Source organism: Channa argus, chromosome 1 (assembly GCF_033026475.1).
Source record: "Channa argus isolate prfri chromosome 1, Channa argus male v1.0, whole genome shotgun sequence".
NCBI classification, from domain to species: Eukaryota; Metazoa; Chordata; class Actinopteri; order Anabantiformes; family Channidae; genus Channa; species Channa argus.
Genome location: NC_090197.1, coordinates 41628615 through 41653371, shown reverse-complemented (window position 1 = coordinate 41653371; position 24757 = coordinate 41628615). Strand labels below are relative to the sequence as shown.

The following is a 24757-nucleotide window of genomic DNA, read 5'->3' as shown; positions in this document are numbered from 1 at the left end:
GCTGTCAGAGATAGGCTGTCTGCTTCACTACTGCTCTCCTTATCTGCTTCTCTTTCCACCCATGGTAATTGAGAGTGGCTGTAGGCCAGTAAAAGTCCAGAGTAAGCGAGTGGGGGTGGTGGAGACGGACAGAAACAGAGGAGACTGCTGGAAAGGGCAGGCTTTCATTCAGCAGACAAACATGTACACTTCTCAGCAACTTCAGTTTCTGTAAATCCAGGGCTGTGAACAGTATTGATCACTGGCTTTCAATGAGAGGAATAGCTGGAATTCACACAAAGGCTTGGACACTTACCGGTAAAATTTTACTTATTTTGCATAATTTTTGTCAAGCCACATACTATATTTCTGATATTAAGGCTGTTTTGCAGAAAAAGATGCAGCTGTCATATTTTATTACACAACAGATTTCAGATTCTAGCTTCATAAGAAAGCTCTTTTTTTACAATTTAAGTCAACCTATTGAGTTGATTTTAGTGTTTTCAATTTATTTTTCAGTGTGCCATCTGTTATGAGGTGATAAAGCTGTTCGGATTAGTAACAATTTCTTACTGTGTCTTAGACTCTGTAACGCATATTGAAGACATTAGTCTCAGTGATCGGCACCTTGTTTGTGCTACTGTCATGCAAAGAATGAATGGAATCATCTCAGGATTTTTCCTGGCCATTTCACTACTCGTAAATGGATTTGTCTTATAAAATTCTTGAATCTATGAAGGCATATTGCACATTGTCGCATCGATTGTACTTATTTTAAAAAAGTAAAAGTGCATGTAGATGAAAAAAATTTCAAGCATTACACAATGTGAGCATGTTGCCTCTAAAGATATAAGGGCTGACGTTTAACAAGATATTATTAAACTGTTTGGATTAGTTGAAAACATTTCTTTGGAGAACAACTGATAGGGCTTGGCTTTCTCTTGTTGCATGAAGAATCTGGCAGCAATAAATCCTCCTGATCTTGGCAACTGCAGTTCACGCTGAACAGCAGTTGTTGTTTCTGGAACAGAACGACTTCCTTTTGCCAAATTTACAGCAGATATCTATAACTTCAATAGCTAAAACCTGCTCTTGCATAACTTAAACCACTGATAGAAAACAAATCGAAAACTCTTTTTCTTAGTTAAATAATTCAAACAGGTTAAGTACAAATGTTGTGGTCAGGTCTTGTGGTTAAAATCTGTGATGAATCAGTGTCGCCCAGCCTGAACAAGTGTTATCTGGTGAGAAATAATGTGTTCAGCCGTTCCTTGAATAGCATATCCAGCTGGATTGAAAATGCTGCTTAACATCATCTCATGCGTAAATCTTACTGAATTTGCAAAGTATTTCCACAAACAATAGGCTTAGCCCCCAAAAAAGTCATTGTTTATATACTCACAAAACGTTTGTTTAGTTTGATATTCTAATGTTACAGTTCTGCTGCTCTATCATCATAACTCAACCCTGGAGCTACGAAGTGTGAGGGCCGAGGGCAGAGATCACTGAAGTGCAGTACAAGCTTGCAATACAAGTGCACCTGTTACTGTAAATCTGCTACAATTTAAACTCTTAGCATAATAGCACAGCACGTGTAATGTTGCGTTTTTATTCCTGGATAAAGTTGCTTCCCTTCATCATTGTGACTACATGTGTTTGGTCACTGTCCACAACTGGAATTTCACTGTCTGATGGTGTAAATGAATACCATGTGGCTCGAGAAAAGGTGCAGAAAAACTCAGTATGAGGAAAGTCAGTTGAGGGGAAAGTCATTCTGGCTGCACACTACCACTGAGGGGGTTTTCCAGCTGCCTCCTCCAGGTCTCTAGTGGGGAAAAACTCTGGAGAAAAAGGCTTGCACAACTATAGCAGATTAACGCCCCCTTCAACTCTGTAGATTCAACTGAGGTTACATGGTGGAAAAATGCAGCCATGTTAAATAGTGTGACTCTACGGCTGCTCAGGAATTGAAGCATGTGGGAGTTCGTGGGTTATCTCCTGGCCACTGTTTGCTGACCCTCGTGCATTAGAAACAGCCACGAATAAGGTGTATGGTCAGTTCCTTCCTATCAAATTCCTTCCACAAGTCTTGTTTCTTATATTGTGTGCAGCATATCTGGTCCTCATTTGCAACTGCTTCCTTTTAGGATGTCAGCAGTTTTCTTGCTGCTGCTGGAAACCACAGTGAAAGGCAATTTAATGGAGCATCCACTGAAAGAACATAGGATCAAAAGTCAGCTCTCTGTTCACATGCAACTCTTTAGTTGATTATAACTTGATTCTAAATATCCATTGTAAATTACCAGCACAATAATGCTTCATATTGTTTGCAGCACTTGCAATAACAATAGCAGAGAACACTGTTCGAAAGGCATTGTTTTGTATTAGGCATTAGGTGATATTTAAGGACAAATTGCATTTCACCATATCCTGAAGTTGCCTTCACATTGCTTTATTAAAATCTGAGCAAAATCTTTTAGTTGATGACAACTGTAACAGTAACTCTGGATATCTAAGATAACCGATTTTCTTTGTTCAAATGGTTTGAAAGAGCCCTCTTTTGTTTACATAAAGACGACGGGGAATATCATCATGCCAACACACTCACAGTAACTATGCTGATGTTCACCAGATATGTTTAGCGTTCTCTCCTTAGCACAGTGTATTATCACTGTAACATTTGCAGAAATTCTGCATTGCTTATTTAACATGAGCATTAAACACAAGCTGCAGCGAAGGCTGAGTGACATTCATTTTGCAGTCCAAAATATTTTGGCAAACACAAACTTTGACCTGATACTAACCTTAGATTTATTAAATCACAATCCATCCAACAGATCTGGAGACATTTTACTGAAAGATAAAATATAACAAAAGCTGTGAGCCTTCTAGTTGTGTTACAAGATGTCTTGATATTTCGACCGGAAAGTGACATCTGACATTCATAGAGCTCTACAAATATTATTTTTGCTCATAGGATTTGCATTGTAATTCGATGACTATCTGTGCAGATGGGGTATAGCAGATGGTAGAAGAGCATAGAGGAGGAGGGAGAGACAGAGCTGGTTAAGGCAGAGTCGCCTTATGTTAACACTACAGTAGCTTAATTTGCATGTTGTAAGTTTAAGCATTGTTTATAAGCATAGCAGCAAGTGATGGCCATTGGGTTAACATTAACAACAGGGTGCATTCTGTTTTTTACAATCAGTCAATGCTGTTATTTTATTAACCACAGTGACAGTTTTACTTGAAATTGTATTTATTAGCTTTGGACTAAAAAAAGAAAATACAGATTTAGTATTTACATCTCTTGATAAATTTCAGCATCCTTTGGGTATGAGATTGTAGCACTGATCTGGATCCACAGTTTAATCATTTTAGCAAGGGGCTTCAAAATAAAACAGATTGGAACATTGGAAATCTTTGTTTTTATTCCCTAGATTGTAATAGAAGCATTTGAATAATCAGCACTCACAGCCGAAGGGCAAGGATGTCGTGCATGTGCAGAGTGGGGCACCTGCAAAATCACTCTATATTGATTCAACCAGTCAGATTTAAAAAAGCGAGGTTGGCAAATCCGCAGGGTGAGAAGGCAAAGGAAACAAACCAAAAAAGATGAGTCATATTTACTTATTGTTCAGTTAACATCTTCCCAAAATGTATGTGTACTAAATTTTCAGCAATGCTAACATTTTAAAACAGTATTAAATAATTGTGCTCCTCAAATGACACAGCGACTCTAAGTGCCTCAGCGACATGTGACAGTAACTGGTTAAAATGTTTGCATCTGCTGACGGGAAATGAGGTATTAAAATGAATTTGTCTGTGATTGGGGATAAGTGTAGGAGTGAAGCTTTTCTGGGCAGGCATATTGTAATTGGGCCAAGGACTGGCAGAGATTGGCAAGTGGCTCCAGATTTGGGAAACAGCTGATAATCCCACAAGAAACCGGGACCACTAAGGCTATTTGTGGTCAGAGGTTTAGTCAATTGTTTATTTAGTGAAAAGCTGACAGTGCCATGTGAGGATGTGGTAAATGAGGCTTTAGAGGAAAGTCCTTAGGTGCACGTGGGCGGTGAAGCACTGGAAAGATAGAAAGTGTTGAATGCTGGATGGATGCAGAGTTCAAACTCTAACTTGGCGGCACATGTAAGTGAATAAGGAATCTGTGGGATGTGTTTGTGGCGGCAATGTAAGGTAGAAAATGATTATATAGTAACTAAGGAAGGCGCAAACATGGGATTTGCTCTAGATACAGTAGCTCATATATTGCATTCATCCATGTCACAGGAGCTAATGAGTAATGCTGCTTGTAAGTGGGCCTCAGTATGGTGTATGGTTTCCTTTTGAGATGTATTACCGTACAGTAAGAAAGACTGTATTACTCATGTCTCAGGAAAAACTGAAATATGAAACAATTATGACACATTGCACTCTATGTGTCACAGCAGTAATGGATTTGAAATTGAATTGAATTGAATTTGAAATTTAAAGTTCTAATCAACATGGTACGTATATAGTTATTTAAATAACTCTTGGTTGTACTGAGGAACCCACAGGGAATCATCAAATAACTGTAAAGTTCACCTTAGCTCTGCGCAGCTTTTTAGCATCTTTCAGCTATTGTTTTGGTTTTCTATTCTACAACTTTATAGTTTAGGTTCACTCTCACTGCTTTCATTAAGAGTGGTGCCCTAGTCTCATATTGATGCTGGAGAGGAAGAGTAAATTCTATTATAATTTACAATATCATAAATTATAAAACTATTATTATTATTATAAATGGCAACTAATCATTGCAATAATATCAGAGAAAATGTGATACAGAAGCTTCCATCAGTGCAAGAATAACAAAGGAAAAGGGTCACATGTAACAAACGTTTGCATTTTCCTTATCTTTCTTCACAAATACAAAGTATGTTTTTTCCGTTTCCCTGCAGGGGCACAATTGGAACATGGCACTGCCGACAATGGATCACAAAGCCACATCAATATTCTGCAGCCTACGATGCCTGTGCCTCATGCTTCTCTGTTTGCTTAGTACAGCTCAAGACGATGAAATAAGAAGTAAGTGTTTCTGTAAATGTTGTGCTTGGTATGTGTGAGTTAAAAACTAATGCCTTCAAATGCCAAAAGGTCCTATGTATTGTATACACTTTTTATTTAACATATATCACAAAACTAGATAAGATTTATTTCAGCCATTTTTTTCATCCTGCTAATTGTTTCTTTCCTGTCTGCTGTAGGTTGTAGGACTGCACCATGTGATTTGGTCTTTATACTAGATGGCTCATGGAGTGTTACCGATGTCAATTTTGAAATAGTGAAGGGATGGCTTATCAACATGACAATAAGCTTCAACATTGGACAGAGGTTCACCCAAGTTGGAGTTGTTCAGTACAGCGATAACCCTGTTTTAGAAATACCTCTGGGGAAGTACTCCTCTACTAAAAACCTCATCAAAGCAATGGAGTCCATTGATTACATGGGGGGAAACACAAGGACAGGCACAGCTATCCAATTTGCTACCGAAAAACTTTTTGGCCTGTCTGAGCGTGGACCCCTTGGCATTTCTAGAATTGCTGTTGTCCTCACAGATGGGAAGTCTCAGGATGAGGTTGTGAAAGTAGCAGAAGCAGCAAGGAAAAAAGGAGTAATTGTGTTCGCAATTGGTGTTGGGTCAAACACAGAAGAAGGCGAGTTGAGGGACATTGCAAACAAGCCGTCTTCAACGTATGTTTTCTCTGTGGAGGACTACAATGGTATTTCCAGGATCTTGCAGGTCATACGGCAGAAAGTGTGTGAAGGTAATAAACTGCAGTTCAATTAATTGAGCTAAAAGTTTTGTATCAAAGGTATCTTTTACTTTAGACTACTACCTTTTTCATTTTGCCTCCCATTTGTCTCTTAAGAATTCTGTTTGTCCCTGTGTTGCAGAGACTGTTTGTCCAGCAAGAATTGCTATTGATTCCCGTGAAGAGAAGGGTTTTGATTTGTTATTGCATTTAAATTTGGCCAAAAAAGTAAAGAAGACACAAGGGCCATTTTACAGCACAAGAGCCTATGAAGTGACGTCCCGTGTTGATTTGAGTGAAGCTACACGGTAATCCTGTTGCTTTTATTACTTTGTCATCAATATCTCTATACATGTATTCAACCTTAAGTGACATTTTTTATTTCATCTCTTTATTCAGAACGCTTTTTCCTGATGGCCTGCCTCCATCGTATGTTTTCGTGGCCACACTGAGATATAAAGGTTCAGTAGTAAAAGAGGACTGGGACCTGTGGAGAATCCAGACTCGTGATGGGACACCTCAGATGGCGGTGACTCTAAGTGGGCTGGACCGCACTGTCATGTTCACCACAACCAGTGAATCACCAGCTGGAACTCAAACGGTTACATTTTCACAGCAGACGGCACGGGTAAAGTAACACTGTGCATTCCCAAAAAACATCTATGCAACATCAGAGGCAACTAAACAGCTCACAAAACCATTTGTATAACATTCTGATTACACTGCTTTTCATTTACTCATTCTCACCGGCTCACATGCCACAAGTTGCTGTAAAGGTAGCCTAACTACCGTCTTGGTCTCACTGTCCAAGGACAAGGCCCAATAGAATGGTGTTTGATGTGGCTCCTTCTGAGTTTTGTTAACTATGAAAGTGTTACACAAATTTGACTGTCATCACACCGTTCAATGGGGTTTTGATCATAGGTTTGAGAAGAAACAAATCAACATGCGGACTAATGATCCACTATGGTGAACCTGAAGTTACGGATAAACTGAAAGCCGAATCACCAAATCCTCTTTTGTGCACTCTCGGACTTCTGTTTTAGCTCTAGTGTGGCTTCAGACGAACCTTTGAGGTATCCTGGCAGGGGCATTTTTCTAACTCTCATAGCCTCTCTACCGGTGTGCCGCATGGCTCGGTTCTTGGTCCTCTTCTTTTTCTATCTATACTACATCCCTGGGTTCTATCACAAGCTCACATGGCTTTTCCTATCACTGCTGTGCTGATGACACACAGATCTCCCTGTCCGTGCCACCAGATAACTAGGTCTCATCACACATTTCTGCTTGTCTCTCTGACATCTCCTCTTTGATGAGAGAAAGATGTCTTCAGCTCAACTTCTCCAAGACCAAAGTTCTCGTCTTCCCAGCCAGACCTACGACACAACACAGTATCAACATTGGATCTGCAGTGATCGTCCCCACTAAGTCAGCCAGAAATCTGGCGGTCATCATTGATGACAAACTGAGCTTTGCATACAGATTTTCCCTCTACAACATCAGAAAGATCAGACCCTGACTCATGGAATATACAACCCAACTCATTGTGCAGGTGCTGGTCGTATCTCTTCTTGATTACTGCAATGCCCCGTTAACAGGGCTGCCAGTATTCACAATCAAACCCTTGCAGAGGATCCAAAATGCCGCAGCTCGCCTCATTTTTAACCAGCCAAAAGAGACTCATGTCACAGCACTATTCATATCTCTACACTGGCTTCCTGTAGGTGCTTGCATCATGTTCAAAGCTCTGTCTCTTGCCTTCAGGGTTGTCAACTTAACAGCTTCTGCTTACTCCTGCTCCTGCTCAACTCCCTCATTCAGGTCTACATTCAGGCAGTCCACTGCGCACTGCCAATGAACGATTGGCAGGTGGTCCCAGCACCACACAGAAGACACCAAGCAAAACTCTTCTGCTCAGTGATCCCATGATGGTAGAACAAGCTACCAAACTACAATCAGCAAGTCTTCCGTACCTTCCTATGCAGAAAGTTTGCTGAGGGAGTAGGATGTGGTGTATGGATTTGTGTAATGATGTAATGTGTGAACGATCGGGGACACGGTGGTGCATAGTAGGAACCTACTGAATCTAATAGAAAGTAGAAGGTCACGTACTGAACCATAATCATGTGCTGACTAAAGAAAGAGACACTAACCACACTTTGAGCTTTTTCTTAACCTATGATGACAATTTTGGATCTTTTGCTTTTGGCAATTCATTTTTAATTCTGTGTTTTGTGAGTGTCCCGGCTTTTTAGACACAGTAAAATGTTAAATGTTAAACCTTTAGCAGTCAAATTGATCAATTTATGCTCGAAGTGTTACTCTGTGAGTGTATGATATATGTACAGCAGTTGCATTGTACATGTTATAGCACAGCAGCATGCTACATTGAGGGTAAAACAGTTGACTGTGTTATATTCTATTCTTTACTTTATATAACACAACTGTGCCTGAAGAAGTGTAAAATTAATTCATCTCAAAAGTTGAGGTATCCTTGTTTAGCCACACCTAAAACACATAGCCAGTCACTGAAAATATTCCTTCTTTAATGCTATCATGACTTGTATGAGCCTGCACAGTTCTATTTAACCTTTATTTCCACCTCTACAAAATCAAAAGCTTTTGTACAAGTGTGTGATTAGTAGTTTGTCTATGATCTTGTAAAGTAACAAAACCACCAACATGAGATGGCCAGTCTACATTTTTTTTTTTAAAGCCATTGCAGGAAATGAATGATTTAATCGGGGTTAACATTTCTAAGACCCCACACCATGATTAGTCTTTATCATTCAGGTTCAAACATTAAAGCAGCATGTTCCTGCTGTGTCTATCCATACTTACCTAAAAGACAGAGAAAGGGTTTTTGTTGTTATGTGCTGGTTATTTGAGCTTACAAATCCTTTCCCATTGAAAGTTTATTCTCTACTGCTTGCCTTTGTCGTTATTAGAATACTTCTGGGTTGTACCACTGTATTAATGACCAATTCCTGTTCTTTTTCTATAACAACAACAAAAAAGCTGTTTGATGAGGCATGGCACCAGCTGCGTCTGCTGGTCACTGAGGAGGATGTTACTCTGTATGTTGATGACCTGGAGGTAGAAACTCTACCCCTGGAGCCCCCTGTCGGCATTTTCATCAATGGAAAAACTCAAGTTGGAAAATATGTGAAAAAGGAAACAACAGTACCAGTAAGTTCATCGACATAAACAATCCTATTTTCAAAACAATGTTTGAATCAACTTGACCATGGAAAGAAGGAAAGTGTTTTTTTAATGAGTACGTACTGATATATGTTCACACAGTACAGCCCAGTTTATTGCTGCCTCCTAAGAGACCTGCTTAACTTTGTGGATAGTAAACCTTTGGCATAACTGAGCCTTTTACTCCTCAAGGTCTTATTAATCTTTGTTTTATTTGTCTCAATTTGCACAAATAACACCAAAAATGGTGTATTTGTAATCAATCATAATTATGCCGCATTATTTGTCCTGCCAGTTATGCAGTTTCTTGAACACTGATCCAATAGTATATCTCTGCAACATTCATGCATTACATTCATATTACATTATGCATATTATGTGACACCTTTTGCTATGGAAACATTGCAATAATTGACCATTTAAAACACTTCAGGCACATGTGTAAGCTATTATGCAGGTCTGTCATTGTTGCCATCGATGAAAATGAAATAATTGAAATAATACATATAGAAAATCAATTAATAAAAATAATTTACAATTTGAGGTGAATCACAAAATTGTTTCTTTATAAAGAAAGAAAAAACATCTCCTATGCCAGTCAATATGTTGACACATAATTATAGCTGTGGATTTTAACATTCATATACCACAGTTTCACAGTTTGGAAACTTTTGTTATTTATTGTATGTAACGATGCATATTTATAGGTGGTGTGAAGAATAAAAGTAATGTACTAACTGTATGCAAGTATCATGTCTCGATAACCAACCTTTTAATTCGAAGCACATTTTTGTAATTTAAACCTAAACCTAAATACAAGCCACTGTTGTCAATAATGTGTTAGATACATCTATATCCCAATCATACAAGGCGAGTGAAATGAAACAGTCAATGGGACGTCCTTGAGCCATTTTACCACCACCATCAACAAAATACCAAAGAATGGAAGAACAGTGTAACGTTGCTGCAGAACGCTTCCAAACATTGAAGGAGGTCTGGCAACGTGTAACTGCCCAATGCTAAATGAGGGCACTTATCTTTCTTCTAACAGTTAAACACAATGGTGGCAAAACACTGGTAAAATTCTAGTAAGTGTTGCAAAATTACGCCCATATTACAACGTGTTTATTTTGTTAGTTTAGAGTCTCGGTGGAGGTTGTGTTTTTAACAATAAATTCTTCTCTTTTAAAATTCTGTTTAGTTTGAAATTCAGAAACTTCGAATCTACTGTGACCCTGAGCAGAATAACCGAGAGACTGCATGTGAAATACCTGGAGTTGTAAGTACAAGAGTCTGTCTGGCTCTGCACTTGTTTTTCAGTCAAGAATCAACAGAGATCTCACTTGCTTCACACCTTGTCGGACTAAATCTGGAACTAATCATTTTATCCTCAATTACCTCCGCATCTTATGCTGAACTTATTGCTATTGTTTTTTATAGAAGAGTCGTTTAGTAAAGGTGCACCTTAAAATATTAATCCGAAGTGATGTCATGCATAAAATTCTTAGCTGGTGGATGATCTATGGCACAGGTTCAAATATTTTGCACACAGTATATTTTTTTTGTTGTCTACTGGCTCTTACTGTGTTTGTGCAGCAGTGGTCCATTCTTATGCTGGCTTGGAAATGGCTATAACCACAAATGCTGTGCCAAATCACTGTTTTTAATGTGAAGCGGTTGGATAAAAATATAAAAAGGGACAAGATGAGAAACCTAGGAGATAGAAAAACCTGCCAAGGACCACTGCTTAACTCCCTATTTATGGTCATTTTTAGTGCACTGAAGTGGACATATACTGTCTGATGTAAATTAAATTGTATTGCAATTTAAATTTTTTTATATTAAAAACATGGCGTTATTCAAAAGAAACTTGTTTGATTATGGAGAAAGGTATTTATGTTAGTAAAATAAATCTTGTTCCAGTTTCCCTAGTTCCCTAGTTTATCTGTTTTATATGATTTTATTTATATTTCTGTTAGTTATGTAGGCCATTTATAATTTCAATCACCAAATAAACTGCCAATGGTATGAATAACTAATATGGTGTTAGCTGAAGCTCTACACAAGACAGTGTTATAGTGGGATGAATAATAGGCCTCTGGTCACAGCAGAGCTTTGAAGACATATATGAACATGATGTCTTATCATGCTTGTTCATTTCAGTGCTCCAACAGTCCCGATTATGCTGAACCAACCCCAGAACCTTGTGTATGCCCTCCAGGTCCACCTGGACTTCCGGGAATAAAGGTGTTTTCTCTCGTCTTGTTTTTTTTTCATATGTCAAGTTGTTTTTTTTACCGTATATAACAACGTTTACATGTTGTCACAATGAAAGTTTTTACAAATGTTCTTTACACATTCGTCGCTTTATTGTGTAGCTCTCTAGTGTTCAGACAGTCAATTAAATATTTACTTTAAAGGGTGGTCTGGTGAGATTAAATATAAGACACATAACTTAATCTTCAACAATGTTGGTTTTATGTGTAAACTTAGGAAAGATAAAATGGCTTCTGTTGGGTAGACAGAGCACAAACTTTCTCTTTCTTATGTTTCAGGCTTGAGGAAATGTGTCATATAATTATGCAAGAACCTAATAGGTTGCATTTAATATATCAAATCCGTTAGCCTTTAAAAGCTGTAAACACAGCCATGTGTAGGGTTTTAGCTTTACTTTTATGTCTTAAACACACAGTTACTTGGTGAAAATCAGTTTATGGATGTACAACATAGCCTCAGGCTTCTGAGTTGATTATTTTTTGCTCTTGTAAGATCCTTGTATCGAACTGTTTACTTAAAACAAACCAGAGCACTTGCTTAATATAAACATGGGTGACAGTGGAAAATGACCAAACTAGGGAATGAACCCTACATCTCCATCTTCACAGACTGTCAACCAAAAAGTAGTGGAGCATGTCATAAAAGCCTCAAAGAAGCATCGGAGCAACTTCAGAGAGATATTACCTTAGGAACAAAAACTCATTGTTAATAAAACCTACATGGTTTCAGGCATGTTTGTGTTTATAAGGTCACCGCTGTGTGTTTACTGCATTACTGATACATCCAAAGTGCTGGGACCATTGCTGGTTGGCAGATGTTCCTTGTAATCCCACATACTGCTCATGAGCATCAAACTACTTTGCTCAGCATAGTTAGTTAACAGTTAAATTAAATCAATGGTATGCCTGAGAAAACATGTTTGTAGGAGAGATGTGTTAAATTAGTATCAGTTACACAATGTTTAATTACTGCATTCCTCTTTCTTTAGGGGGAACAAGGAAGCGCTGGCAAACCTGGTCAGCTTGGACCTGCTGGTGCTGATGGTAAGCCTGTGAGTACTATATAGTTCAATATACAAACATTCAGAACATAACAGCCCACGCCAGCATCTGAGAAAACGTCTTTTGAGTTCATGCATCCTTTAGGTTCTTTTCTGCTTGACAATTTTTTGTGGTCGGCACTGCAACAGCATGCTCAAACAACAGTGGTAAATAAGCGTATTTACTTATTTTTTCCAATGGGTAAATAAAAAACATCTCTGATTATGGCAATGGTGGCTTTTCTGTAATGAAAACCATCCAAAAGTGAACCACATGTTCTACAGCATGATCAAAAACTCAGAGCCTAGAGTCACCCAGAAAACATGAACACAGTTGAAGGGATGCAATTGCTTAACCAAGTGTGTGTATCTCCCATCCTGTTTTTGTTGAATTGAAGGGTCTCCCCGGCATTAGAGGGACTCCAGGGCTGCCAGGCCCACCAGGAGTACAGGTAAAGACATGTTCCCTTACTCTACCTTAATGTTAAAGTCATGCATGCTAAATTCAGCATCAAGAACAGAAATTTGGGAATTTTTCATTACCTCTACTAGGGACCACGTGGGACAGACGGGTACAAAGGAGAGCAAGGGAGACCTGGTGTTTTGGTAGGAAGGTCAAAAAGGACAATGGTTGTCACCAGTTTGTGACAAATAAAAACCCATTATGTGATACAAGTATGCTGTTTCAGGGTGAGAGGGGCATGCCTGGATTACGAGGTCCACCTGGACAACCGGGAGTGAAGGTTGGAATATTCATTATTCAAATACATGCCCTATATTTTCTTTAATAATATTTCGGTATATCTGTATGCTTTCACAATAACATTTCCCTAAAAAGTACAAAACACATCTTATGCTGTCAAATTTCTTACGAGCGCAAACGTAGGATTTACAGGATATACCTGCTAGATGCATCAACTTGAACAGTTTGAACACCGTTGCATCAATCACTCTAGAAACCATATGTTATGAATATAAGCCAGATCCCTCAGGACAATAAAAATACAGCTTCTGTATTGTAGGACAAGAGAGCATTGCAATAAGTGCACAAGGGCCATCAGAGGCTTTAAAAGTGTGTGTTTCCTTTGTTTACAAAGCTCAAACATTTCAACTACAGATAGTGAATATTCATTTATTTAAAATCCAAAACACGCGGAGGACTATCAGTTAGAAATAAAACCTAATCATTCAGGGTTGACTGCTGTGCACACCACCTGTTCCAGTAGACAGTCGGAGAGAAGATGTAAAAAACAATCCTAGTAACGTGAAATCATCATTTAGCAGATAAAAGTGGACGGCTCCACCTTTTTCACATCAAAGCTGCATTAAGAATGTATAGAGACCAGAAAGATGCGGTAGAAGCCTGTAAAAAACAAAGCTACAGTGGAATCAACGATCTCAGTTAGCCCGAGTGATGTCTCAGCAGGATAACACCGCCATCTGCTCAGTCACAAAGACTAGAAATTGTATGCAGTTAGTGCTCTGTGTTACTAGAACCTGTCGTGACATAGGATGTGGTAAAGCCTAAAGTATATCCATCTGTCCATCAATAACGGGTCAAGCCTACCCCAGTTATCATTAGGCAATTCAGAGTCACTAATTAACATATCATGCATGTCTTCAGACTGAATAAAACCTACGCAAGCACGGGGCGAACATCCAAACGCCTTTTTAGCTGTGAGACAACCCATCTAACCAATCCACCACTGTGCTGCCCCTCTAAAAGTATACGAGCCACAAAATCAAAGCACATGTGAGCTGAAATTTGTCAGCTGCCACAACCAGTACAAACAAAAGTGGAGCAAGTCTTTTTTCTAATCGCTTTAATGTGAACAACACTTTATGTGAATCTACAGTGAGGTAATGCATCCTCTCTAGATTTCATCACCTCTGTCATTTCATCCTACCTTGTGATTAATGTGACCACAGGGGGCCTATGCCAGTTGGCTGACATAGAAAATAATTGAAGCAGTTAATGTCATTTTGAAAAAAGCTCTCAGCTGGCAGGAGACACATGTCTGCACCTGGAGAGAGTCCTCCTATACCATCTGTCCTATTATTAATGTAACAAATTAACTTTTTACATATGTTTGGACTGTCTTCTCAACTTTCTTAGTACATACTTAGATAGTTTGGGTTTTGCCCATACAAAACACAAAGAGAGAGGACACAATGTAGGATAACACTCTTTTGCCCCCATTTCCAGCTAAACCATAAATGGATCATGTTTTTTTTACTGGAATACTGTGACTAGGTGCCTTTTTTAAAAGCCCATAATTAGACATTTAATTTGCGTAATGGTCGAAGTCATGAACGAAGAGATGACTCACTTTTCCATCACTTACATGGCAGGGTCAGACAACTTTGTAGATGGTAAAGGGCAAGTCTAATGCAAATAAAAATGTGAATGCATTTTTTAAATCACTTTGTAGTCATATTAAATTTACAATTCATTGGAATCTAATAAAACTCATCACAAGAACATACTGTACATACACACACATACAGTTGTACATAATGCGCTCACATAAAATTAGCACATCTGGCCCAAAAGTAACTTTTTCAACAGTAATTTCTTCAGTAACAACAGTAACAGTAACTTGTTCCCATCATGTGAGACCACCTGAGGGTCCAGTATTATTTTGCCTGCCAAGGGATCTAAAGACCCAAGAAAAGGAACAACCATTAGCCACTTCACCAAAGACTGACTATGTCTGTGTATTTGCAGTCTGTGTTGTTATTGTTCATTTTGTGGGAATTAATCTATTTTGTTGATCTTTGTAGTTCATTTACACTATAAATATGCTCGCCACATTCATTTAGAAAGAAATGAATGATTTTCTAGTTGTTTTTGCCTGGAAATCAGCTTGCAAACAAAAATGCATTGATGTCTGTGAACTGAATATTGAATTCAGCCCACTCTCTTTAGTTAGAAATATATTTGCCAACAGTGTTGTCGTCCACAAATGTTCTGAGCCAGCCTGTATGTCAATTGATTTTATGCCATACCATCTGTTCTTAAATCGAGTAGTATAATTTTGAGCACTGCAATGCAAAGTCTTAGAAAACAAGTGATTGTTTTCCTTGTTTTAAAATCTATTGCTTAGGTTTTCAAATCTGTAAGTGTGATGCATCATTCCTCAAAGGTTTGGCAGCTTCGAGCACTCACTAACATTACGTTTTAGGTCAACCAGTGCAATTTATAAAACGCCAAAATGACTCAGTGAAACTTGCCACTCCCTTTAGTTTCAATCCAAAATGTTGTATAATTTGTTGTCTATCCCTGAAAAGCAAGGCCATTTCTGACTAATGTCAAATGTGATCATGCACATTTTACAGTGGCTCTATGAAGAGGAAGGTCGGAGGCATTTTGAGATCACATGTAATGACACTTTCAATCTTTTAACCTTTCACAGGGCTCAGTAGGATCTCCAGGAGTTTTAGGGTTACCAGGAAAACCTGGCCAACAGGTAAGTGTGTAGACATTGCTAAAGACTAAAAAGCAACTCAGTCACTGAATATTGCACAATGAGTGCAACAACTTTAACCAGATGGTATGATATTTCTAGGGAGGAAAAGGAAGTATCGGACCTCCTGGGCCATCTGGTTATCCAGGAAAACCTGTATGTATAATACAGTCCAAATTCAAATCCACAATTTTAATTGCCATTATAATAAAAGTGTTATGGCTATTTCTCGTTTATATCAGGGCCCACCTGGTAGAGATGGAAAGGATGGATTTCCAGGGGAACCTGGTCAAAAGGTTTGTTTGTTTTGACAGTACAGAGCAGTTAGGTTAGTCTTTTAAGGGATTAGAGAATAATAGAAGCATGCAGTTAGCTATGCCTGCACGTTTTGCTATTGATGCTGTTGTTATGCTACCATGGAAATTGAGTCATACAGCAATGGTGTCTCCCTTGTCTTTCCCCAAATGCGACTTGCCAACTTTTGGAAACATTTTTATATATTATATCCAACATGTAAATTGAAATAAACTATGATGTGTATATGTCTAATTAAAGATATCAACCACAAAGCTGGATGAAAATGAAATTATTAATCTTGTTATTAATCTTGTTTCTCTACAATCAAGGGTGAAGCTGGACCCAGTGGTATTCCCGGGGTTGATGGAAGAGAAGGCCATCCTGTGAGTCACACACACAGACACACACACACACACACACACACACACACACACACACACACACACACACACACACACACACACACACACACACACACACACACACACACTCACACACACGCACACACACACACTCAAATTACTGTACTACATCTTTTGTATTTTCTATATTGTTTTAGCTGTTACTACATATTTGCATTGACTGGATATTGAGGATGTGATGCAAAATGTGGTGCAAATTGTTCATCAATCTGTACACATTTACGATTGTGTTAAGCCTGTTCAGCAAAGCCTTCTGAAACAATGTACATGGTGCTTTATGCTACTGTAGACATATTATGTTTTTTACTGTAGTAGAACAGCAGTGTGTTAGCACACTGTCAGCATTACAGAGAGTATCCCTCACAACCAGTAAACTAGGGGTATTTCCCCAGTAGTTCATCCAAGGATAACCCAGTTATGTAACAATCAGTCTTAGGCTATGATGTGAGACAACTCATCGAGGGAATGCTCTGATGCTGTGGCAAATCTGTTATAGGAAGAAAGTTTTTCAACTGGGCAGGCACCCCACTAATCATGACTGTGTTGTCCAAAAGTTTGTGATGAGTCTACAAAAGATGATTCAGTTTCTCCATAAGGCTGTAAGCCAAGTTTCCTCATCAGAACAACAGAGGTAGCAACGTATCCAAGACGACAGGATCAGCATCAGAGTTCCCGAAGTAAAAGCAAGAGTCAAGCAAGCGAGTTGTTGTAGGCCAAAGTGCAGGGATTTCTTCACAAATCTATATTTCTGTTTCTCTGCCCACTGAATAATTTGTTCACTATGCACAAATGTTACTCAAACTTCAGTATGAAGCAACCAGTAAGCATGTGCAAGTATTTATCTCAAAATAAAATAACTACATCAAAAACTAACGGGGCTTTCCAGGGTGATTTTTGTTGCATGTGTTGAACTGAACAAACTTTCACTGTCTTTAGCAATTTAAAGTATTTAGCGTTTACTATCTGCTATCGTTATTTTTTGTAGTTCATAGTAGTTTTATATAATCACATTGTGTCGTATAAATGAAAAACATGTGGGACGTCCACTAGGAACCGATACAGTGCATCAAAGTACTGTACAGTTTGACATGAAACAGTTTTACTGAGCACTAATGGTAATAAAACTGTCCGAGTTTGAAACACGCAAAAATACTTTAAACCTCTGACAGTAAATAATGTAAGTGGATGCTTAAAATATGGATAAACTGAGACAAACAATTCTTAATGTTCTTTTTTTTGTTGTTGTCATTTTTAAATATATGGACTGCATTAAAATATAACATGTATTTTTGGGTTTAGGGTTTACCTGGATTGCCAGGAATTGCAGGCATGGATGGACAAAAGGTAAAAGGTTTCTAATATATGTGGCAAAATAAACTAATCAGTCGTTCTGTATCAAATTTTTTACATTGTATTTGACTGACATGAGCGTCATTTAGGGGGAAGCTGGTTTTCCTGGGCTGAAGGGCTTCAAAGGATCCACTGGGCCACCTGTGAGTTCACCGCTGTTGGACAGTTTTTGCATGATTTCAGCAAAAACACCAAAGTGTTACTAATGAAACTGAATAGTAACTAAAAGAACTCCCTCACTCTCCTTCAGGGTGAGATGGGTTTACCTGGTGCACCTGGATTGAAAGGACCAATAGGACCCAAGGTAATCCTGTTTGAGCTGCCTCTTTGAGCTGTATTGCTATTAATACAAAGCTGCAGTGAAACATGCAGATCAAAGCTTACATCTTACTCAGACATAAAAAAACAGTGCTTAAAAGGATCAATGCTGCAATAAATATGAGTTATTGCACTTTTGTATCCCTGAGGCTATGAGCACACTAGCTCAAACTGTGACCTGTGACTTGACGTCTTCTAAAAATAAGGGTGGACTGAAATGCATAAGCTGCTTGGGTCAGCAGAATTACGTGTTTTGTTTATTCACAGTTTTTCTAAAATACAATTTAGTACAAGTAACAATCTCTTGGCTGCAACAGCACAGCTAAATTAAGCCTTGATCCAACCCAGCTGCTTTCGTCAGTGGAATTTTAGTGGAAATTTAAGCAACCTAGACTTGTCTGGTCTGGACACTATGTCTCCTAATCACTTTTCATTAACTGATCTGCCTTTTAACAAGCTAATGTGTATTGGTTAAATGGCACACAAGTGAAAACCATGTGTATAGAGAGGCAGGCAAAACTTTGATTTTATGGCATTGCTTTAGACTGCAATTATTGAGGCTTGTTCAACTGGAAAAGAAAGCAAATGAATGGACAAAAATAAATGTCAAGTTGCATATCTCAAAACCTCATGAAAGTATGTGTAAACTATTGCATGCATCAGTGAAAATGAATTATGATAAGTGAGTGGAAATACAAACTCCACTGAATGATATGATGTCCATTGAATATTAGTTCATTGTATCTTTACTTTAACATAAGACATGTTTTATTTTGTAATCAAGGGCAGTAAGGGCGACAGTGGAAGTCCAGGTATACAAGGAACGCCAGGGCCTGCGGTAGGTTTTCATTTAAATAATCTAATATGACACATGTGGCCTTATCTCTGATTTAAAACATTATACTCCTAATTTGTTTTCCTCCAATACAAATAGACTTTTCCTGTTTGTTATTTGGTATTCAAATGTTATTAAAGGGCAGTGCAGGGGAACCAGGAATAGCAGGTGAGCCAGGGCACCCAGGCATGCCAGGCCTCGAAGGCAGCAAGGTATTTCTACAGTGATTTAATTCAAATGTAATACAGAATTATGCTTTGATGTATTTTACTGGCCAGAGTTAACCTAATCTGGAAGAAGAGTATGCAGTAATCTTCAGTAGGCCTATTGATATTTAGTGATGAAGCTCACCAGAAATTCAAGTTATATTAAACAACTTAAATATCAGTAGATTTCTACAGTAATTTATTAATAGGTGTTATTTTTACACACTTTAGATGTTTCAATAGCCCTGATGTGATGAATCTTCACTGTGATATAAAATGTAATGCTGTATTATGGAAATGTATTTTTCTGTAAATGTTCTGTAAACCTTTTGCTTTTGTGGCCTGCAAATATTAGTAAAATATGACACAATATTTATTTCAGGGACAAACAGGGAATCCAGGTGAACGAGGAGAAATGGTGAGACTAAACAAAATTATGCTGCACCACACTAACCCTTAATGAAGGGTTATCCTTCAATAAATTCACAAGTTGATTATGCCATGACTGAACTTGCCACTGTAAAACTAATCTTCACATGTAACTGAAATTGAGAGGTTGTGAGCACAGCTTCAGCTTTAAATAAACATGAATGTGACTTATTAACGCCAAATATTGCCAGTGTTGTATTAAGACAGACTTTGGTCCAAAAGAAATTATTAGCATTGGTCTGTTATATGAAATCACCAGTGTGGAACTTTAAATCAAATAATCATATGTCAGCTTTAATTTATCTTTTGTCTTTTATCTTTACTGAATTCCAGCATGTTTTTTTCAATTTAATATCATAAAAACTAAATCCAATCTGGAATGCAACATAAATGTGTAATCATAATTCTGTAACCAAATCTGATGTGCTGTTTTAAACACATTGATACTCATTAATACTACTACAAATACAGATTGATCATGATGTTTTGAATGGATGTTTGAACTTGCAGTACTGTACAGTACTACTTCATTTATTAGTTTTAGTATCAGCAGTATGATTTTAATGATTTTCTCACCAGGGCTTGAAAGGTGAAAAGGGAGAGAATGGCCAGCCTGGGAATCACGTAAGTTTCTGATCAGCTTCGCTGTATGATGAAACTTATGAAATATGGACACTAGTGCAAAAACAGCAATAACTGATACTTTTAAAATGAAATCTGTGTGAACAAATCTGTTTTGAAATTTATAAAAAAAAAATCTTTTAAAATGCCCACAGTTATATTTAACGAAAACATAAATTCAGAGATGTATTTTGAAATCTTGATGTTACGTTGTCCAAAATACTGACTAAAGGAACAAGATTCAACTAAACATGAGCAATAAATTCAATCTTCGCTACAGTATGTTTAATACCTCTGCCAAGAATGTTAGGCCTACCTGTCTATTTGTCTGGTAAATAGTCACTTACTCTGAAACTGTATTCCAGTGAAATCAGTTTCAAGTTAGGGTATGGACCAGTAGATCAGGAATTATTTGGGAAGTCTTTGGTGTAGATAGTGCCATCATGTGGTCATTCATAAAGGACATTTTACTCAAATCCCATTAGCTTTGAAGCGTTGAAGCAAAATTCTTGTTTTCTTGGATGCTTCACAGTATTAATTAATAACAATAATTTAGTTCTGTTTTCATTAAATGTCATGTCACACATTTGTATTTGATGCACTATACATTTGTAAAAGTTACTAGGTTCTTAAAAGCATGACCTGTTGAACATAAATTACCATAACGTTTTTAGATGACATGTTCCAATCTGTAGGTGTTGCTATAGCAACAATGTGACTTTGTGAGGTTATATGTATTGTACTTCAGTGTTTGAAACTCTAAATGCCTGCCTTTGAGCATTATTATTTGTATTTGGAGTGCTATTGTACTCTGTGGATTGCTGAGTGCTTTCTATTGCATCTTTAGTATTCTCTGGAACAAAGTCAGGAAAAAGGTGAAGTTTTCCTCCAGCACAGTCTGATTGAAGTGCCATACCTATTATGTTTGTCACAGTGGTTCATATCTTTGACAAAACACTACTAAGACTTTATGGGTTATATTTCCCAGTAATTAAAGTCTGGCCTTTTCTATGTGTTATATAATTCATAATGTTTTGGAAATAATAATCATTTCCTATATATAGGCAACTATCAATTGTTGTTAAATGTTTTGTTGAAATAGTGGCGAGTGACTGACCCTGAGATGAACTTTTTCTAGTGTTTTTGTTGATTGTTAATCACATGATGTGAGCTCTGTAGCGAACGAAATAAAATATCGGTATTAATCTTTGACGTGTTTCTTCTGTTTTAACCTTTTTTTCTGCATTTGTTCTGGAGAATACTGAAGACATCCAGTACAGAAAAAGGACACCTGTTTTTCCTAATATTTTCCACTGTAGTTTTCAATGACTTATCCTTTATTTGCCAGGGGTCCAGTGGTCCAATGGGACTGAAAGGAGAGGTATGTTAGGCTGAAAGCATTAATTACTGTACACCCACGCTGAATGATTATGTTCATGGTTAAACACTGGGGTTCTTCTTGCCAGAAAGGGACAGCTGGGGATCCAGGGCAGAGAGGTCAAGAAGGTCAAGTGGGACGGCCGGGACAGCCGGGGCAGCAAGGTCCACCTGGTCCTCGAGGGATGCAGGGGGACACTGGTCCTCCGGGCCCACCTGGTCCTGAAAGAAGATCTGTATGTGTAATACACATTGTGCTGAAGACTTTGCTCTTCTTAATGTTCCTTTCTATGATGTTATCTTTGGCATTGACTAACATAAGGGAATCACAAAACATCCATATGACCTATCACTTTTTATTACAGGCAAGTGAAATGTCAGACAGTCATATTCGACAAATTTGCAGAGAGATGATTCAGTGTGAGTATCATATCAAGGACTGAATGATGTGTGTTTAAGTAAGTTTTTGCCACGCATATGAAATCTTTTCATTTTCAATCATCCTAGCTGAGCTGCCTCTGTTGTTGCTGAGCAACCAACAAAGTAGCTGCACCAGATGTCAAAGCCGGCCTGGATCTCCTGGTCTCCCAGGTCCAACCGGGCCCCAGGGACTCAGGGGTCTTCCTGGGTTTATTGGCTCCAGGGGACAACCAGGGCACCCCGGCCGGCCAGGGTACCCTGGTCTTAACGGGCTCAAAGGTAAAACCAGTATTAAATTGTTTAAGTGGTTTAAGCTGTTTTAGAAGATGCTCCAAGAAGGACATTTCTGTTTGCAGGAGATCCAGGTTTTAAGGGTGAGAAGGGCAGCCCTGGTCGAACCACGACTGGAGACCAAGGGCCTCCTGGACCTCCAGGTAAACAAAACTACAAATTGTACAATTAAATAATGGTGGATTTACAGTATGATATCTAAAATAGTCTTCTACCCTGAACACATTCTGACTTAGTGTTTTTTTTATCCCCACAGGTCCAATGGGCCCCCAGGGTTATAGTAAACCAGGTCCTCCAGGTAAGCCTGGTCTAAATGGAGCAGAGGGTCAAAGTGGTAGTCCCGGCATCCCTGGCCAACCTGGGGTGTGTGATCCATCCATGTGCTATGGTAGCATGATGAGGCGGGATCCTTACAGCAAAGGGCCAAACTATTGACATAGTGCAGCGCCACTGCAGGCACCAGTCTAAAGCTGATATGGAACAAACAGCCATTCTCAGGAAGATCTCATCTTTGCAGTTTCTCTCTGTTGTGGAAACAGAACAGACCTCTTCTAACGTGATATCAAAGAGTCAACAGAACTACATTCTACCACATTTACTTGTTGGTGTTTTGTATTATCCTTGAACATGCTTTAAGTTTCAGTGGTGGTAAAATAATTAAAAATTGGTTCTATTTAATACCTCTTATTTGAGCACCTTGGACTCATGGCTGATATGTATGTAGGGTCGTTTCTGAATATTTTAGTGATCTAGCCGATATTCAAGTTAATAACATGCCTGTGCATATACAGTAATTTACAGTATCTACGTACAGTATCGCCTGTACCCCGATTATGATTTATACTGCTGTGGATCATATTATAGCTCATATAGGGCTTATTCAGAGGTGTGATCAAATGAACCAGAAGAGGCAGGTTAGAGTCAACCTCAAGCAGCAGAGTGTCCTTTTAAAGTCCTCCTCTCAGGTGTCTTGTGTTTTTTTTTAAACAATTTTTAAACGAAGTAGGAATTAAAAAAATATCATTATTCCTCTCCTTTTGTTGGCTGCTCCAGCTGATGGTGCCAGAGGTGGCCTATACCTAAAAACGGCCCTGCATGCATATCTGATGTCTCTGTGGGCTGTGTGGCTTGTACATTTCCTCATACTGTCCCCTGGTGTCTCTTTATTGCATGTCGTTCAAAATTTTCACTGCACATTCAGTGGGTGCTAGAAGATAATCTGCAAAAACAGAAACAACAAAAAAACTCTCCAACCTCTAAAATATATGAGTTCCACGTTCAATTATTTTGTCGTTCATTAATTCATAATTTGGCTTTTTTTTCCGTACAAACTGTGAATTTGATTTCCTGTAGCTAAGAGCTGCTGTAAGCCTGTGTTCCTTAAGCCTTCAGTCTGACTGTTAAGCACTTAGCTCTTTATGGATCTGTTATGAAACAGCTAATGTTGTGTATAACCGAAGATAAATTAGTGCAGTCCCCCATCACAGTACCCATTCAGTGTCATTTTATTCCAATTAGAAGGTAACATGTTTAAAAGTTCACCATCTAAGAACACGCTGACATTTTAGGTTGACATTTTCTGACATTTTTGTTTTGAAGGCTCACTTTTCATTACTGTAGCAGGTTTTTTTTTTTATTATTATTTATGTGTGTTGTGTTAAGGTGACTTTTGTATGAATCTTTCTTATTTGTACAAGGATTAAAAAAGGCTGAATGATTTATAAACGTGTTCTGCACATTAAGGTCTATATTACTGCTCACACCTCATGTGTCATTCACCTGGAAATTTCTTGACATTTTTCACATACTCTGAAATGTTTGGATTGTAACTGCACTATCACTCCAGTCTCCCTTTAAGGACACTTGAATGCATGTAGAAAGTTTTTGTTCTGGCTCTGTGCGTCTGTGAGAGAGAGAAAGTAAGGCGTGTTTGTACACTAGATGGCGCTATTTGGCAACGCACAACACGTTCGGGAGTTCGGTAACTTTTCATATTGGACAGCCGCCACCCATCCTATGAAAACCTCTGACTATTTATATTTAAAATTATCCCAGCATACCTACTTACTATATATTTGCTTAATGCTCCTCTGAGAATGCTGCGCTAAGGATCTTTTATGGCATTTAGGGTTTTCTAGTCCAAGTCCACTTTTGCTCTTAAATATAGATGAGATGAAATCATATGGCATATAGACCTGCAGTTACTCTATAGTTTTAATGCAAATATTGCTCTATCATTATCTATCTTTTTACCTCTTCCCTTATCTTTTTCTTTTTGAAAAGTATGGATACAATGCAGTAATTATAAATTATAAAAACAAAAACAAACAAACAAAAAACAATCCCATTGGATCGTGTGTAAGACCAGAATAAAAGGGGATCCTTGCTGTTGTTAGATGCAGGTGGAGTCCTCTCCTATAAACACGACTTGAA

At 38.2% G+C, this 24757-nt stretch overlaps 1 protein-coding gene across 2 annotated transcripts; it reads left to right on the top strand.

Moving 5' to 3' along the window:
• The first annotated feature begins 66 nt into the window (after positions 1-66).
• Positions 67-24056, top strand: col21a1 (collagen, type XXI, alpha 1). 2 transcript variants are annotated; one of them, XM_067522431.1, is made up of 29 exons: positions 76-297; positions 4920-5046; positions 5226-5786; positions 5917-6082; positions 6174-6402; positions 8793-8963; positions 10177-10254; positions 11139-11222; positions 12241-12303; positions 12690-12743; positions 12844-12897; positions 12981-13034; positions 15708-15761; positions 15861-15914; positions 16001-16054; positions 16385-16438; positions 17777-17821; positions 17917-17970; positions 18078-18131; positions 18930-18983; positions 19121-19192; positions 19569-19604; positions 20195-20239; positions 21585-21617; positions 21703-21849; positions 21979-22033; positions 22121-22312; positions 22390-22467; positions 22581-24056. In XM_067522431.1, the coding sequence occupies exons 2-29, from the start codon at positions 4935-4937 to the stop codon at positions 22757-22759; spliced, it is 2886 nt and encodes a 961-aa protein (XP_067378532.1). In that variant the 5' UTR covers positions 76-297; positions 4920-4934; the 3' UTR covers positions 22760-24056. The 2 variants fall into 2 exon arrangements, with proteins under 2 accessions (XP_067378539.1, XP_067378532.1); XM_067522438.1 differs by lacking the exons at positions 22390-22467; positions 22581-24056 and having other exon boundaries at positions 67-297; positions 21707-21849; positions 22121-22261.
• Positions 24057-24757: the final 701 nt, after the last annotated feature.